This window comes from Protopterus annectens, chromosome 13.part0, assembly GCF_019279795.1.
Source record: "Protopterus annectens isolate FY-2018-M chromosome 13.part0, PAN1.0, whole genome shotgun sequence".
NCBI classification, from domain to species: domain Eukaryota; kingdom Metazoa; phylum Chordata; order Ceratodontiformes; family Protopteridae; genus Protopterus; species Protopterus annectens.
The window spans coordinates 635,480,494-635,499,815 of NC_056747.1; the positions used below are offsets into that span (position 1 = coordinate 635,480,494).

The window sequence follows — 19,322 nt, forward strand, 5'->3', positions numbered from 1 at the left end:
GCTCCAGGTCTGGGGTTGCTGGAATCCCATTTCTGTGGGCTGCTCCAAGGACCACTCATGAGATACCAAAACTCTGGATGGATATGAGGACCACAACAGATCTGATACCAGTGCAGATATTCCTGGTTCAAAGTGAGACAAAATCTTTTTTACACTGAATGCCGACACCAAAGTCAGCTGACTTGACGGGGATCCTCTTAGATCAGTGATCTAGGAGAGCTGCCTATTCCAGCCACCAGCTTGGTTGGATCATAAGTGGTAACAAGAGCTGAGCTGTTCAGAGCTGAAGCATCCAGGTGCAGGAAATGAACCAATAATCTCAGAGTAGAACCTGAACCTGGGCCCTCAGTTCTACCCCTACAGCTCTAGAACGTACTCAGTGCTGAGTAGATCTGAGCTGAGAACATCAAGGAAGGAGCAAAACTGTTGGCACCAACAAATGGGAAACCTGGGTTTGTTTCAGAACCATGGTCATCTGCACTGAGACATGGGCTAGGAGGAGGAACGACAAGCATCTGGAAGGGCCCTCAACCTTCTGGACCACGGGAGAGTGAAAAATTCCCAGATTCATTTGGGGCTTCAAAAAGGTTCACACACAGCTTTGTTCAAATCAGACTCCCTAATGCTCCTGGAAGACGTTGCAGACCTCAGATAAGCTGTGGAAGCCAGCTTACTGGGTTGAGGCACAGGTTGTAAAGTCGTTGGTCCAGAAGGGGGAAGCCTGAACTGGTAAAGGGATGGCTCTGGAGAAAATTCTGGATCCAGAGTAGTGGGAATAAATGGCAAATGGAGCAGACCAGACAATGGAGACACAGAAAGCCATAAGCTCATAATATTCCACGCTGGGGAAATAATCAAATCCAAGGCTGAAGTCAGAATAGAATGAGCTCAGTGCTGATGAAAGTTAGAGCTGGAGGAATCAAGGGCCCTTGGGCCTTCAGGTCCAGCAAGCCTTCTAAGGAAGGGTCAGCAGAACATTTACAGTCCTCTTTTCCTTATGATTTGCTTTCTGTTTAAGGCACTCTTCCTGCCGTTCTTTTCCCATTCCTTTTCTGTCCTTGTTGGAGTCCCTGTCCTACTCTTTCTTTCTTCTCTAATGGCTTCTTAGGAGGAGACATAGAGGGCTTGGTAGGGGCCAGGGAAGCAGGAAGCATACCCCTCAATACAAGTTTGGCTCTTTGATTGGTTACAGCCCTCCAACAAAGGCCACAAAGGGTAAATAGTCAGCATCAAGGTGGGCAACTCCCAAACAATACATGCAATAGTCATGGCAGTTTGTGTGTGTGTGGGGGGGGGGGTCAATCTGTGCCTAAATCCCAAACAATTTTTGAATCCCAAAGCTTTGTCCATTGAAAAATAACTGCTAAAAAGACAACCTCAACCAACTACAACCTAAGCAAAATTGCCATCTGCTGTAATACTAACTAGACAAACTAACTAAGCAGAATTTCTATTTTTTTTAAATATAAAGACAAAGACAGTAGATATGAACAAAGCTCACAAGAAAGAAAATGGCGGGCACAGGGCTAACACTAACACACACACACACACACACACACACACACACACACACACACACACACACACACAAGCAAGCAAAAAAGCAAGCAGGTCTTCATACAAACTCAAGTTTAAGTCATACACTGCCTCACAAACTGGGAGGAAGGAAAACCCCTACGCCTATAACAAAGACAAACCTAATGCTAACAAAGAGAGGTGGTAAAAAGCAAAATTACCAATGAAAAAAATCACTTAGCTGCTGGAGCTTTATAAGATGCATCTGACGCTGAAATCGGCAGATGAGATCTGAGAAGAGCTAGGTATGCAGGGCATTGGGGAAGAGGAGGTGGAGATTCAGAACTGAAGATTCTGAGAGGCCTGATTCAGCTCCGATCCCATCAGATATAGCCACAGGATGGAAAAGACAACATTGGATACACAACTTACTCTAAAGAACACCAGAAACTAGGAACATTAACTCAGGTCAGACAGTACCACTAAAAGAAGCCATGAAATGCAAAGCACAGTTGCTTCTAATAAATATCCTGCTGTCTGACAGCACTTCCCTCAGTAACTTGCAACAAGAGATTCAGGAAAAGCTCTTCAATGCCTATAATGTAATATCACCGCTCGCAACAGACACACACTAGCAGAGACACATTACTGTGCTATCTTCTAGCGTGGCTTTCAATTTTATACTAGTTAAACTACACATAACTGCCACTGGTTCACAGGCTACTATGCTAGGACACCTGTCCCCAGACATAAGAAATGTTGAGCTAATATTCGTACCTAAGGCAACTTGGGTCCAAAAGGGAAACCGCATTAGCTATCGCAAAAAATATTACTTTAAACAATAGTATATCAACATATATCAACAGCTCCAGGAAGGTTTGGAAGAATGTTGGCAGGCTTCTAATCCCAGGCTGTTACTCCACACTATCCATGAGTTTTTACTTTTTTAGGCCTAATCCATTAGCAGTTCATATTATGGAGCAGCAGGGAAGGAATGGGTGTGCCCATCTCAGGGAGGTTGGCAGTTCCATGGCACTCCTCATGGCAATCCCTGGTAGAGGCAGGGGGTGTCACATTAGGGAAGTGATGTCCAAATAGGGGAAAGACTGATGGATCTGGTTGAGAAGCTGCAGAGGCAGGCCGATATGCTGCACACCTCTCTGATGCAACCGCAAATGTTGCAATGGAAGTGGGGGAGTAATGGAGTAGGACTAAGCTGATGGTGGCGACCAAGACACTGAGGAAGTCCTTAGGCTCTGCGATAGGTCCCAGCTACACCAGATTTAGTCCAGAGGTCATGGTGAAGATGGTAGACCCAGCAGAGATGTGCAGCACTGAGTAGGAAGGCTGTAGGATGACACAAACAGGAGCGAAAAAGTGCTTAAAAAAATCAATAAATCTACTAACTCCTCTGCTTCTAACATTGCTCAGCTGCAGTTCATTTGTTTGACCATTTGAAACACTGAATGCTTCTTTTATTGGTTTAACACAGTGAAGTTGCTAAGTAGGTTGGGTATTACTGGCTTGTGTGTGTGTGTGTGTGATAGAAGTACAGCAGGGAGTGGGAATCCGCCCTTTCTCCACTGTTATTTATGCATTCTCAGAGTTAGTATACATAATTAGCAGGGGGTGTGGGAGTGCAGTGGGGCTTGCCACCCCCCCCCCCCCACATCAAACTTTTTTTTTTTGTGTTTTGATCTTTCTAGATCAATGTCTTTGTATCTGAACATTTGAATGTTTGACATTAAGACAGGCAATGCTATGATCACAACCTAATATAGTGAAGGTCATATTTTCAGTTAACCTCTATTAAACAGCCCAAATTAAAGAAGTTAGCTCTGCAAGGTTCCTTAGCTCTCTTACTGACTAATGAATCAAGTCTGACAAACATGAATAATATGGCTAACAGAACTAACCAAAATATTGGTAAATTCCTAGAAATCAAAGCCTTTCTCTCATAAAGAAGAATGCTCTTTACTGCAAATGCTTCTATCACTCTTGCTTGCCTGTGCTTCTTCCCACAAATCTTTCCAATTCTCCATCATAAAGTCGAAGAGGACTATAATCTGCAGTAGATCACCATGAGAGAACTCATCACTGTTTATCCCTACATGACTAGCATGGGTTTAGAATACATTCTGGCAGCCACAACCATGTTTCATAGCCAGATACAAACTTAGTGATGCCTGGTACTTTGTTTTTTTCTGGAAAACTGTAAGACTGCCTTCCCTATAAAATATGGAATATCTCTGAGAAAAGCATATTCAGATCTCAGGTAAAAATAACCTTCAGTCTGAATAGAGCTGCAAGTGTGGCATGATATAACTTACATCCTGGTAACTGTCTCTAACTCTCACTACCACTGCAGCTACGACTTAATTATGATATACTGTCATCACTCATTAAATTCTCAAACTACTGATGTTCCTGCAATTAATCAGCTTGTCCGCTCTGGACTAGTTAATAAGATAGCTAGCTGTTATGCTACTTTGTATTTTGTGCATGTTTCTGATTGCTACATTAGTAACACAGCTTCTTTATATACATCACAACAGCCATATACTACTGGGTCAGTTGGTTGCATTAGACACTGATTGTTAGAATATCTAACAAATCATCTGTATACATAAGATAGATGTACAATGCTTTGTCTGCTGTGTGTATTACACTTTGCTACAATATCAACACAGCATCTTTATAGTCAGACAGATGTACAATGCTGTCTCTGTTAAGTGTATTACACTCTGCTACAATATCAAGACAGTGTCTTTATATAATGTTAAAATTAGTACCGTCACAATCATTATGCACCTGTAATTATATTTTACAAAACTGTTTTCTGATATTGTATTATTCTTCTCTTTTTCAGATTAGCAAATCCTGTTCATGTTTGTTATCTAACTATATGTTCTACTTCTTTCTGCTTTTCATGGTTAGGGGTCGCCACAGCGGAACTCCAGTCCGCTAATGATTGGCAGTAGATTTTTACAGAGCCGAGGTGCCAGCTTGATGCCCAACCTTCAACGAAGGCACGCCCATTCACGCATGTCTTTCGAACGTCACTCGACCATAGGGAGGACATGCAGACTCCACACAGAAGGCGCTCCAGCCTAGAATCGAATGGAAGAACCTCTTAATGTGAGGTGACAATGCTACTGCTGCACCACCGTGGCTTACTACTTTGCATAAATTTGCTGTTTTGCACTCAACCTTTTTTTTCATTCTGGCATGTAAATGATTCTCAAAATTGTATTTTTACTGTATCACATACCCATTTATTAATCAATCATTTTAGTATTTTGTAATGGAGCTTTTCTTCCTGGAACTCCACTAAAAACCCCACATCCCAACTGGACACTCTCAGTCACCAAGTACAATTAATCAATCATCCACTCAGGTGTAGGAAATCTGAGAAGCTTTCAAAAGTTATGCATCTCTCACAAAAAATATGCTTATGCTTTAATCAAAAATATTCTATCCCCTTCTAGAGGGATACATGAAGAATCTAGCTACAGCTACACTCTGTGTACACTATACAACTGTCACTTGCTGCCACCACATTATACGTGTGCAGTGGCTTCACTACAAGCTTCCAGATGATCCCACTCTAATACTTTTCACCCCCTCTCTTGTCCTGCTAGTCCTTGTCTCCCCAAAAGCATTAAGTGGATGAACCTGTACAACACCCTACACTGCAATTCTACTATTCAAACAATGGCAGATGGACTGTCTTTCTCATACACTGTGTTGCTAGGAGCTATGATTCTATGAAAATTAGAATTTCTGTTAAGCACAAACATATATCCCACAGCACTACATCATCTGCTTTAGAATATTGACAGTTACACAGTTATATGGAGGTGACTTTGCTGATTAATGTTTCCTACAATATACCATGAAAACAGTGTAAGAAACTTCTCTGTGTGGAAGATTTTCAGTCCATATAGTTCGAGTTAATCACTGTATATTAATCAGATCAGACAATAGTAGTAGAAGTAGCGAACGTAAACTCGTCAAGTCAAAAAGTAATAATAGAAAATATATAATTCTACAGTATTACTAAGTATTCGAAAGTAATCCAAGCAAGGCAGGAAGTCTGTTTCCAGTCGAAAATCCTTTATTAAGTACACAGACAAGCGATCCAAGTAAAACAAAAATAGAGTAATATTTTCCTCACAAGCTTTCTAAATATGTAAAACAAAGTGTTATTGGTACACGTTAAATTCACATCCCTTCCCCCATCAGTGTGACATTCGAGCAGGTCCTGCCCTACCTAGTAGCTGTCATAATAATATATAGCCCAAATGCACTTTAATGGTACATCTTATTTAACCAAATTATTAAGTCTGTGATTTTATACAAGGCAATGTACTACATGGCTGGAAATATATCAGCCTTAGTTCATTTTGCGATCAAAAATTATATATAAATATATACATATACATTTTGCATGTAAAAATCAGCTTCTATTTTCATAACCTATTGTTAACAAAGATCGCTTTCGTCCTTCTAGACTTCTTCAGGTCTGTGTACAAGAACCCTAAAAACCTATATAATTGTATAATTAGTTAGTATTGTTATTACCATCATTTTGAAAAAGTGGAAAAAAAGAGAACCAGAAAAAAGTAAAAAAATATATGTATGATGATGGAAACAAAATATACACTTAAATGTCAAATGATTTAAAATGATATTTAAAACCAATTTGTAGAAAAAAATAAAATAAAATACACTAAGTCATGTAAACAATGTGGCAATTTTCTAAGTTCCAGTGCACTTAGTAGTTTAGTCCAGGCTTTCTAAAAGAGTTCAGCTTTAATTGCCACATGAGTTCCTGTTTCTCCAGAATATTCGGGATGTCTCCTTCAAGATCACCCATGTCTATGCGATCCAGGATCTGGAACTTAAAACCTGTGTGCCTTTTATGTGAGTGCAATGAATGTGATGCATTCTATGTGGGCAAGACTGTAAATAGGTTCATAGGTTAGTACTAAGCTAACTGCCCTTGCGAGCCATTTTAAGCCTAGCCAATTATCCCTTGTGAGACTCAAACTCAGCACCTTGTGTTTGTAAGGCAAACACCTTAACCAATAGGCCACCCTCACAACCTCATAAACTCAAGCGAAGGAGTTCATGTCATCTGTCAGAAATCCGCTCTGGATGTAAAAATAATGCACTAGCCAAACACATTTCTCTTCATAAAAGACACACAGGTTTTAAGTTCCCATCATCATACATATATATTTTTTACTTTTTTCTGGTTCTCTTTTTTCCACTTTATTCAAAATGATGGTAATAACAATACTAATTATACAATTATATAGGTTTTTAGGGTTCTTGTACACAGACCTGAAGAAGTCTAGAAGGATGAAAGCGATCTTTGTTAACAATAGGTTATGAAAATAGAAACTGATTTTTACATGCAAAATGTATATGTATAAATTTATATATAATTTTTGATCGCAAAATGAACTAAGGTTGATATATTTCCAGCCATGTAGTATATTGCCTTGTATAAAATCACAGACTTAATAATTTGGTTAAATAAGATGTACCATTAAAGTATATTAGGGCTATATATTATTATGACAGCTACTAGGTAGGGCAGGACCAGCTCGAATGTCACACTGATGGGGGGAGGGATGTGAATTTAACATGTGTACCAATAACACTTTGTTTTACAGCACAGTAAACCACTCCCGTGCCTGATAAAAAGTATATATATATATATTTAGAAAGCTTGTGAGGAAATTATTACTCTATTTTTGTTTTACTTGGATCGCTTGTCTGTGTACTTAATAAAGGATTTTCGACTGGAAACAGACTGCCTGCCTTGCTTGGATTACTTTCGAATACTTAGTAATACTGTAGAATTATATATTTTCTATTATTACTTTTTGACTTGACGAGTTTATGTTCGCTACTTCTACTACTACTGTCTGATCTGATTAATATACAGTGATTAACTAGAAATATATGGACTGAAAATCTTCCACACAGAGAAGTTTCTTACACTGTTTTGTTTTTAGACCCACTACACTTTAGTGGGTTGTTTTGAGACTTTGGGGATACCACGGAGATTACTTGTTTTTTTTTCTACAATATACCATGCTATCCTTCTGTACACTTGCTGTCACAAGAAATGCAGACCATCTGGGGTACAATGTAAACAGTGCTGACAGCTGATTGCACAAATGCTTATCCAGACTTTAGTGGATATTATATAAATATTCATTCTATAATCTAGTTGAATTACTTCATCAAAGTGAGAGCAACCATTCATTTTTGTTGCTTTTCTGATGGATAAGAACTGAGCAGTCAACAACTAGCATGGCATTTGTTGTATTATTTCCTGTTACTAGACTGCATCTTTCCTGCTTCTGATATCCACCAGAGTTCTCCCTGATCCAGACACATTTTGTTTCACAACAATCTCTCATTCCATCTAGAAAAGGGCAAAAAGGCTTAAGCAAATAATCTTTCCTTAACCGGCTGGGGTCCCAAAATCTACCGTTCAATCCTGTTTGGTTAGGGTAACAGATGCAGTTAAAAATCTAACCAGAAGAGCTGACAGATCAGCATCTGAAATTCTTTCAGTTTATGAAGGGATCATCAGAAAAAAAAAGAAACAAAGTTCAATACACAAAGCATTAAGTAAACAAAAACAATAATAGACTGTAGGAAAAAAATACAAACTAAGACAAACATTTTACGTCTCCTTGTATATATATATATATATATATATATATATATATATATATATATATATATATATATATATATATAAAATAAGTGAGAGTCTCTTAAAAAATTAAAATATCGCATTGTGAGAAACTGTATCTACAAGCCCTGTACTAATCTATATTTTAATTTTTAAAAATAGTGTCCATATTAATCAAGCTATACTTACCCTCCGCAGACCAAAAACTCACTTGATGCTCGCCTTCCAGTTAGTCCCAAAGGTACATCACCTGAAACAAAACATTCAAGTCAAGAACAAGGTGGTGCTACCAGTGACTACCTCAAATTCAGAGAGAAGATTTGTGCACTTCCTACCAGCAGGTAAAAACTATGAGGTACTACCACTGCCTTTAATTACTGGTGCTAGCTGTGGTAGGGGTGTCATGCACACTCAGAAACCAAGTAAAGAAAGTGCATCTGCGGAATCACATCTGATCACAAATAACCACTTCTTCTGAACATATGCCAGAAAAAAAGAAGAGATGTAGGCAAAAGATGAGAATGCAAAACCAGTAACGCTGGATGTCCTTGCATTCACCGCTGCAGTATTCATTACAAATGGGATTCCCTGCCATGAAGCCCACCGTCCGACCAGTTTACCAAAGTCTACCAATACTTTAAGGTACACTGAACGTCACCTACACACTCCTAGTGTAGCATAGGACATAAAGGTAATGTTCAGGCGTACCATCCTCAGAACTTTTTTGTCGCCAGTCCAAAAGCTGTTTTTAACTGTTAGTCTGTTACCTCCATCTGTTTTTTGCCATTTTTCTGTTTGTTGGCATTCCGGTGATTACTCTGGTTTGCTGAAGTCCTCACCATTGCAGAAAAGTACCCAGTTGGGTTTTTTGTTATTTTTCTGATTGTTTTGTGCTGTTTGAGGGTTTAACATTCTCCATGAAGGGCAAATGCCAGTGTGGGAGACTGATTCCCCATAAAGATTGCCATTATAAGTGTCTTCTCTGCCTATGAACTACTCACGACCATATGTCTTTTCAATTTGTCAGACATTTGTCCCTAAAACTCTTCGTACTAGGCTTTCTTCCCTTTCATTGTACCTTGAGAACCAGCATCCTAAGCTTCTTGCTAAAGATACTATGGATGGACCTTCCTGGCCCGAGGGTCAGCCGTCATGGAAGAAGAAGGTACAAAAGGTAAGACCAGAATCTTCCGCTGTCCAGCCTCTTCTGAGAGTTTCACCTGAGGTTATTACAAACCCGAAGACTTGCCTGATTGTATTGTCAGACTCCTCTGCCATGTCTGGGGTGGAGGCCGATGAGGATCTGGTGGACAGCACGTCCAATGAGGCTTTGCAGGCATCTCAGGTGTTCACGGGGAACCACGGTTGATTGTTTCAGAGGGGTCTAGGGGGTTCCACAGTTTCTTTTTAGGGAAGAAGTTCCTATTACTACTACTTCTTCTTTCGGCTTTTCCCAGTTAGGGGTCGCCACAGTGGATCACCTGTCTGCTCATGATTGCCAGTGGAGTTTTATGGTGTCGAGTTGCCAGCCCGGTGCCCTACCTTCCACAGAAGGCACACAGTTGTGGAATGTCATCCTGAGTTAGTGCCTTCTCAGGTTTCTAGGACAGATGTCCCCATAAAAAAGAAACAGAAAAAGTACAGTTTTGTACCTACCATAAATGTAGAGGTCCGATAGATATGCAACTGCAGTCCTGACATATGGGTTGTCCTGCCTCAGGCAGCCCTTCGGTCGGCCGGATTCCAAAGTCTGGGTCCGGCGTCGGCTGATGTCGCCTCTTCCCCAACGTCAGGGCGGCTGGGGTATAAAAGCATCAGCCGACGCCATCTTCTTCAGTGTTTCTTGCCCCAGATGCCAGGTGCCCTCCAAGGAAGGCTAAATTTAGTGAATGGATAAAAGTTCCAGACATGCAAAACAGTAATAAACAGATACACCATAACAGATATCCCCAGCTAATATGAAAAGGGGGGAGTGGACCCTAAAAAAGAGAATTACAGAGGGGTAGGAGGGAGGGAAAACCTGACTGCAGTTGCATATCTATCGGACATCTACATTTATGGTAGGTACAAAACTGTACTATGTCCTTCAAGAATGCAACTGCAGTCCTGACATATGGGTTGAATACCATAGCCAAGCTGGGGGTGGTAGGATCTAAGATAAGGATGGTGTAGCTAAAATGCCCTGCAGGACTGCAGAAGCAAAGCCTGCTCGGGATCTGGAATATAAAGGCAGGTTGTAATGTTTGGAAAATGTATGCACGGAGCTCCATGTAGCAGCTTCTAGAATGTCCTTTGTAGGAACCTCTTAGAAAAGCTGTGGAGGTGGCTGTCGCTCTGGTGGAGTGTGGCCTGATATTGGCTGGCACACCTTTTCCATGGAAAGAGTAGCAGAATCTGATGCAGTTTCCAATCCATTTTGAAATTGTTTGTTTGGAAATTGCCTTTCCTTGTACGCCAGCAGCGTAAGCTACAAATAGCTGGTCAGACTTTCTGTTGGCCTTTGTTCTGTCCAAGTAGTAGCGCAATTGCCTGTGTATGTCCAAAGTGTGCAGAAGCTTTTCTCCTTTATTTTGAGGATTGGGAAAGAAAGTAGGCAGGTGAATTGCTTGATTTAGAGAAACCCTGGATATCACTTTTGGCATGAATGAAGGATTGGTTCTTAAAGAGACTCTGTCCTGATGGAAAATGAGAAATGGAGGTACTGCCATGAGGGCCTGTATCTCCGAAACTCTTCTTGCTGAAGTAATTGCCAACAGGAAAACTGTTTTCCAGGAGAGAAATTGCAATTCTGAAGATGCTGCTGGCTCAAAAGGAAGAAGAGTTAATTTTTCCAAGACGAAGATGAGGTCCCATGCAGGCACTGGTGGTTTTCTTGGAGATTTAATATTCTTTATCCCTCTTAGAAACTGTCTTAGCAAAGGATGTGAAAACACAGGTGGATCACAGTTGTATTTTGCTGAAATTGCTGAAGCGTGTATTTTTATGGAAGAATATGAAAGGCCATTGTGAAGTATTTCTGCCAAGTAGTCTAGTATCTGTGGGATGCTCATTACTGATGTATCCTGACCCTTGTTGGCATTCCAGATGTTGAATCTCTTCCATTTGGCTGAATAAGTTTTTCTGGTGGAAGGCCTGCGTGCTTCCAGTAAGATCTCTTGAACTTTTTTGGAGAGAGAGAGATATGGGGAGAGGTCATGGAGCCCTCCAAGCTGTCAGTTGCAATGTTTGCAGGTTGGGATGAACAGTCCTGTAATTGTGCTGAGTTATAAGCAGAGGCCATTGAGGCAGGAGCCATGGCTTGGTGCGAGTTATGCTCCTTAGTAATGGATACCAGTGCTGTCTTGGCCAGTCTGGAGCTATCAAAATGCCTTTCGGTTGTTCTGCTTTGATATTCAGTAACACATTGGTCATTAATGGTAGAGGTGGAAATGCATAGATTGTTAGAGAATTCCAGCTGAAGGAGAGAGCATCCATTCTCCAGGCTTGAGGATGGTGTGTCCTTGAGGAGAACTTCTTCAGATGATGATTGAGGTGTGAGGCGAATAGATCTATGTCCGGCCTTCCCCATGCATGAGTTATTTGTGAAAAAATGTCTGGATGCAACATCCATTCGTGCGGGTCCATAATGTTTCTGCTTAGACTGTCCGCCAGAACATTGTCCTTGCCTGGGACAAACTGGGATTGCAACTGTATGTTCAGTTTCAGGGACTTTTCCCACAGAGTCATTGTTGGTCTGCAGAGGGGGTAAGAATGGGTGCCTCCCTGCTTGTTTATGTACCACATAACAGTGGTGTTGTCTGTCTTTATTAGCAGATTACCTTGCTGAAGAAATTTTCCGAAGGCCTTGATGGCATGAATCACTGCCAACATCTCTTTTTGATTGATGTGCAGATGCAATTCTCGAGGTGCCCATTGCCCTTGAATGCATCTGCCCTCCATGTGCGCCCCCCATCCATGATCTGAGGCGTCTGTTGTAATGGTTTGGCTTGCTTGAGGTTTGTTGAAAGACATGCCTTTGTTTAGCTGGCTTGCTTGTGCCCACCACAAAAATTCCTTTTGTAGACATGGAATGAGTGGAATAATTGCTTCCAAGTTGTGGCTGTGTTGAGACCATAAACTTTTTAGGTACCATTGTAGTTTTCTCATGTGTAGTCTTGCCAGTGGAATCAGAAGAATGCAAGATGCCATGAAACCCAGGGCCTGCAGGATTTTCCTTGCAGTCATCTGGGTGTGCTTTGCTAGGCTTTTGAAGTAATCTGGTAATTGTTCTTGTTTTTCTTCTGTGAGGAAAGCCATTTGTGAGTTTGTGTCCAGTTTGGCTCCTAGAAAAATTATTTGTTGGGATGGCAGTAGTCTTGATTTTTGAATGTTGACTGTGTATCCCAAAGCCTGTAGTAAGTGAATGACATAGTCCAAGTGTCTTATCAAGGCTTGCTTGCTGTCCGCTTGTATAAGGCAGTCGTCCAGGTAAGGATATATTTGTATCCCCTGAAGTCTGCAATATGCAATTACTGATGCCAGGCATTTCGTGAATACTCTGGGTGCAGTCGATAAGCCAAAAGGCAATGCTGAGAATTGATAATGCTCTGACCCTGCAAGAAATCTGAGGTATCTTTCTGCAGCTGTGTCTGATTGGGACATGCAGGTATGCCTCCTTGAGGTCCAGAGTAACCAGCCAAGACCCCTTGCCCAGCATGGGAAGAAGTTGCTGTAACGTCAGCATTTTGAATTTTGGCACAATGAGAAAAGTGTTTACAGCGGACAAGTCCAGTATAGGTCTCCATTGCTTTTCTTTTCTTGGAACAAGGAACAGTCTTGAGTAGAATCCCTGGCCTTGTTCCTGAGGAGGAACCTTTTCTATTGCTTTGATTTGTAGTAGCTTTGAAACTTGTATGAGTGCCTCTGCCCTTTGATTTTGTGGCAGGTTTGGCATGCCTTGTCTTGTTGGTAAGGTATGGAAGTGGAACCTGTAACCTTTGTCTATTATGTCCAAAATCCATTTGTCCTTTGTAAAAACGTGCCAATTTTTTGAAAACAAAGATAATTTTCCGCCTAAAGGTGCTTCTCTTTGAGCCTTGGTCGGCAGTGTCAAAGTCAAGTTATTGTGATTGTCCCTGCGGAGCAGTAGAAGTCCCTGCGCCACTTCTCTGATTAGTTGGTTGCCATTGGCGGCCCCTGTAGGAGCCTCGGTATTGCCCTCTACCTCGAGCACGCCTGTTTTTTCCCCTTTGGAACTTGTCAGTGTCTGGAAAGGACCAATTCTTCGAAGGCCAATTCCTACTGAACCTTGGTGGCTGAACCTGGAGGAAATCTTTGACTGTTTGTACTGATTTAGCCTTTTCCTCAATTGATTTCAACACACCCTGTGCATTAGCACCAAATAGCTTGTCTTTTTCCAGAGGCGCATCTAGAAGCTTTACTTTAACATGATCTGGTAATGTCTGTTCTTTCAACCAAGCATGTCTACGTATGACGGCCCCTGTCATAGCTGCCCTACATGAAGCTTCCAATGCATCATAACCACACTGAAGAAAATGATTGCTAACCTGCTGAGTATTATGAACCAAATCCTGCAAGGCCTTTCTATCTAAAGGCTCAGGAGAGGCTAACTTTTTCTGCAAATCCTCCATCAAGAAATCCTGATACTGAAACATATGAAAAAGACAGTTAAATGCCCTCATGGCAAGGGTGGATGAGGTGTAAACTTTTTTACCCCACCTCTCCAGGGACCTAGATTCCCTGTCTGCGGGCAAAGGATTTTTGGCCGTGGAAGTGGCCACTCCTTTGGGCCCCTGAGAAATAGTTTCTAGATCAACAGAAAGGGCCTTAAAGAGATGTTTATGAGTTTCAGGAACCCTGTAATATCTGTCTGGCTTGACAGGAGCAGGAGGGAGAGAATCAGGAGAAGTAATGGAGTCTGAGAACACATCATCCAATACATCTAACACAGGGGGTATAGCTAAAGGCCTGTGCTGGGGTAACTTAAGGAAGGTCCGAAGCCTTTTCTTTGAGTCGGAGAAATCCTGGCCCTGCCACTGAAAATGCTCTCTCATGGAATGGGGAATTTCCCCGAAAGAAATATCCTCAGGAGGAGAGGCAGAGGGAATGGATTCATCAGCATCAGAATCTTCGTAGGCCGGGAAGGATTCTTCCTGGGAATCTGAAAGGCCTGACTCACCAGAGGCTTCATCTGAGGAAAGGGTATCTGCCTGCTCAACCCTAGGCCTTTTGCTTGAAGGCGGCTGAGAACCTCTGTCTGGATGAGCCTGAGAGCCCCTGATTAAAGAAATTAGATCTGCAGCTAAAGTCATGATCTGTTTATCAGAAGTGGGACCCTGTGAAAAAGATTTAGGACGGTGAGACTTAGCCTGGCTGGCAGCCTTAGCACGTGTGTAGGCCTTGATAGACATAGACACAGGAGGCCTAGCTGCCCCACGTGCTGGAGTAACCTTGTCCACCAGTATGGTGTCAGGCAAAACTTGGGCTTCGGTTTCAGGAGGAAAATCAACAACCGGCACCAGGGAAGCCTCCGGGACCAAAGTGTGCGGTAAAGCAGTGTCGTCGGCCTGGAGCGGTAGAATTACCGCCTCCGAAGAGACCGATGCACTCGCGGTAGGCTTTAGCATGGTGTCGGTGGAAGTCGCGGGCCGCGAATGTCGGTCCCGGTCCTTCCGTTTTTTTTGGAAATATGTGTTGTCGGTTGTTCCGACGGCATGATATAGGAGTAATTTTCCCCAAAAAAGTCTTCAGCAAATTCTGCCTGGCGCCTAAGTGTGCGCTTATTGAAGCAAGCACAGGCAGCACAGGCCGAGACGTCGTGGTCTGGGCCGAGGCAGGGAAGGCAGTAAGAATGGAAGTCCTTATGAGGTATTTGTTTACCACAAGACAAGCAATTATTAACTTTTGCAGTTTTATCTGACATCGGCTGAGGCAAGAAAAGGTTCCCCAACGGGGTACTTAGCTTTTTGATGACTTCGGATCTGAAAACACAGGAGCTGGCCGACCGGCACTTGCGAACTGCTTCTGCTTCGGGCACCGCGCAGCAAGAAAGACTGGGGAAGATGGCGTCGGCTGATGCTTTTATACCCCAGCCGCTCTGACGTCGGGGAAGAGGCGACATCAGCCGACGCCGGACCCAGACTTTGGAATCCGGCCGACCGAAGGGCTGCCTGAGGCAAGACAACCCATATGTCAGGACTGCAGTTGCATTCTTGAAGGACATCTAATCATGTTTCTTCTGCTGCTAGGGATCTACAAAGTAAGTGGCAGGCTTTCACCCCCAAGGGTTATTTAATGCTTTACTGTCATTAAGGCCTCCTCAAGGGGTTTTCAGTTCCTGCTCCTACTTGGTCCTTTCTCTTCCTCTAAAAGGCTCAGAGAATTGAATTCGTCTGAGGAAGAGTTGGATTTTGATGAAGAATCCCTTGCTTATTCTACCCAGATTCCTTCTCCTTTAGACTACGGGTCTGAGGAGGAAGTCTCTCATACTCTAGATAATAAACCTTTGTCTGGGGAAGTGGATGCTGGTTTATTTACGTCTCTTCAGGACAAGGGGAAGGCTTTACAGGAGCTTAACATGTCTTTATTTCTCATGTGCCTAAATGCCAGTGAAACTACCCTTCTAAGTCAGCCTTTGTTTGTAGGCAATCTCGCCCTCCTTCTAAAGGTAAAAACGGTAGTAAACAGACTCCTCCTGCTAAGGCCACTCAGACTGCATGGATTCTAAAGCCTTCCTCTCCTGACAAACCAGGTGCTGCCTGACTATCCACTTGTTTCCATCCACACTCCTCTTTCTCTTCGCCTTTCTCTTTCTCTTCCTGTTTGGCTCCGAATCACCCAGAATTCTTGGGTTTTGTCAGTCATTCAGCATGGGTACTTCATGGTCTGGATTTCCCGTTGTCCTTTTATGGGCATTCCTCAGTCTCCTCAGGAACAACTTCCTTTTTTCCCCAGAGGTTTCTGGAGATCTCTTGTCTCAGTGTACTATTCAAGAGGTGCCCGTGTCACAAAGGCAGAAAGGGTTTTATTCAAGAATGTTTCTAGTGCCCAGAAAGGAAAGTACTTGGAGACCTATTCTAGATCTCTCCCATTTAAATACCTTTCTGAAGGTGCCTTCCTTTTGGATGTTGTCCCTTCAGTCCCTTTTTCCTCTCTTGCTCCCTCAGGCCTTTCTGGTGTCTCTGGATCTCAAGAATACTTACCTCCATATTCCGATCCATCATCTTTTCAGAAGATTTTCGCATTTCTCTGTTGCTTCCTGGCATTTTCAGTTCTGTGCTGTGCCCTTTGGCCTTTCTACTACCCCAAGGGTATTCACCAAATGCCTCGCTCCTGTGATTGCTTTTTGCAGGCTTCAAGGGATCCACATCTTTTCTTACCTGGACGACCTGCTGTTTCAGGCATCCTCTCCAGAGGTCCTTTTGCAAAATCTTCATTTTACCATTTCTCTTCTTCAGAGCCTGGGGTTCACAATAAACTTCAAAAAGTCTTCCTGACCCCTTCTCAGGATCAAGTCTTTCTGGGTTGCAGGATTCAGAAGGTGCCAATGCTGGCATCCCTGCCTTCTCCAAAAGCCTTAACTCTAATTTCTTATTTTCAAACTCTTCTTCCCCTGGCCTCCATTATAGCCAGGGAGTTTCTGAGAGCTCTGGAGTTCATGGCTTCCACCATTCTGATTCTCCCTCTAGCCAAACTCCACATGAGGAAGTCCTAATGGTTTATGAAGAATGTGTGGCTACAGCTTGCACATTCTTTAGACTTTACAGTTCTTCTTCTCCTGTGTCTCAAGAAAGAACTTCTGTGGTGGATTCAGCAGTTGTCTCTGAATCCAGGTCTCCCTTTTCAACCTCCTCTTCCCTCTCAAGATCTGTTCACAGACACATCAGATGTAGGATGGGGAGCAACGTTTGGCTCCCTGAGGGTCCAGGGAGTGTGGGCGCTTCTTCAGCAGAAGGAGCACATCAACATCAAAGCGATGAGAGCTTTTATGCTGGTTCTTTGGGCCTTTCATCCTGTCTTCTATTTGGGGCCATGCCATGTATTCATAGACAATACCACAGTTATGTGGTATATCAACAAACAGGGGGGAACAAGATCTTACTTTCTTTGCCGTCTGGCAATTCTGGTATGGGATCTGACTATCAAGAGACTCTTCAGGCATTTTATATTCCTTCAGATCAGAACATTGTGGTAGACACTCTGAGCAGGTCCTTCACTCAATCCCACGAATGGATACTTCACAAGGATGTGTTTCTGGACATTGTTCACCAGTGCAGTACTCCTCCAGTAGATCTCTTTGCCTCCCATCTGAACAGACAACATCCTCTGTTTTGTGCCAGAGTACCAGTTCCTCTGGCATGGAAGGTGGACACACTCTCATTTTCTTGGAAGGGCATGTTTCTTTATGGATTCCCTCCCCTTCCTCTAATTCCGAGAGCCCTGTTCAAGATTCAACAGGATGCTCTCAAAATCTTGTTGGTGACTCCCTTTTGGCTGCAACAGCACTGGTTCCCTCTACTTCTGCATCTAGCCAAGGGCAATCATCACAAGTTACCTCACAGGGTGGATCTCCTCACACAAGACAAGGGGGGGGGTCTGCCATCCATCCTCACATGTCCACACTTAACTGACACTGTGGGTGATAGGGTTTTGATCCCTCATGGACACCTTTTTGCTGAGAATGTGCTGCAGGTCCTACAGGAGGACAGGAAACCTACTACTAGGAAATCCTACTTGTCTAAATGGAAAAGGTTATCTGTTTGGTGCCGTTCTCATGACCTTGTCCCACTTTCTGTGGATGTACCTTTGGTTTTCTCTTATTTGCATGAGTTGCTCAATGATGGTTTGGCCTATTCTTCTATTAAGGCCCATTTATCAGCTCTTTCTGCTTGTCTACCTTTAAATCCCTCGTTAGGCTTCCCAGGAAGCCTGTTCCTCCTCCCTAGGATCTTAACTTCATTCTGGAAAAATTGACTTAGGCTCCTTTTGAGCCTGCTTTTTCAGCTTCCTTGCAACACTGTTCTTGGAAGACAGTTCTTTTGTTAGCTCTTACTTCTGCCAGATGGGTGCCTGAGTTTCAAGCTCTTACAGCTTGTCCACCTTTTTTGGTATTTCATGAGGACAGGGTGTCCTTGCGTACTACTCCTTCTTTCATGCCCAAGGTGGTTAATGAGTTGTCACTTAATCAGTCTATTAATTTGCCTCCTTTTTTCCCTCTCCACAATCCGACAGTAAGTGGGTCCTGCATATCTTAGATGTGCATAGACAGCTCAGATTTTATTTGGATAAAACCAAAGCTATCAGAAAATCAAACCAGTTGTTTGTTTCATTCATCCTAGGTCTTTAGGTTTGGTTGTTTACAAGCAAACTTTTCTACTTGGATTTCAATGGCTACTTCCTTTTGTTACACTTTTCATGGCAAGAGCCTTCCTTCTATTGTAAAGGCTGATTCTACTAGAGCTGTGGCTTTTTCTGGTGCTTTTTTCAAAGGTTTAGACACTAATTCTATTCTTAAAACAGCGACCTTGACTTCTGTGCATATCTTTACCAAACATGATCAGTTGGATGGTATCTCCCGAGCTACAGTTGGATTTGCTGATGCCATTCTTCATGGCTTCTTATAGGACTCTGCTACTGCTTCCTCCTGCCAAGTTTCTTCTTGAGCTTTGGCATTTTCCTACTTGTAATGAATACTGCAGAGGTGAATGTAAGGACATAGTACAGTTGTGTAAAACCTTACCACAATGGTTGATGTCCTTGCCATCACCGCTGCAGTATTTACTCCCTCCCTCCATCTCCCTAGTCCTTTTTCCTTCCTGGATGTGCAGGTTCTCCTTGGTTTTCCTTGGAATGCTGTTCCTACTGGGGCAATCAGTTCTGATGATGGTACGCCTGAACATCACCTTATATCCTATGCTATGCAAGGAGTGTATAGGTGATGTTCAGCGTACCTTAAAGCAATGGTAGACTTTGGTAAACCGGCCAGACGGTGGGCTTCAAGGCAGGGAATCCCATTTGTAATGAATACTGCAGCGGTGAAGGCAAGGGCATCTACCATTATGGTAAGATTTTACACAACTGTACTTTC

The 19,322-nt window shown here is 42.6% G+C and overlaps 1 protein-coding gene across 1 annotated transcript in view; it reads right to left on the reverse strand.

Moving 5' to 3' along the window:
• The window catches only part of ULK2 (unc-51 like autophagy activating kinase 2), a 711,692-nt gene that overhangs the window by 220,901 nt on the left and 471,469 nt on the right, over positions 1 to 19,322 (reverse strand). Inside the window, exon 15 of the mRNA XM_044054320.1 lies at positions 8,426 to 8,486. Within this exon, the coding sequence (XP_043910255.1) occupies positions 8,426 to 8,486 (61 nt within the window). The remainder of the gene's footprint in view (positions 1 to 8,425; positions 8,487 to 19,322) is intronic.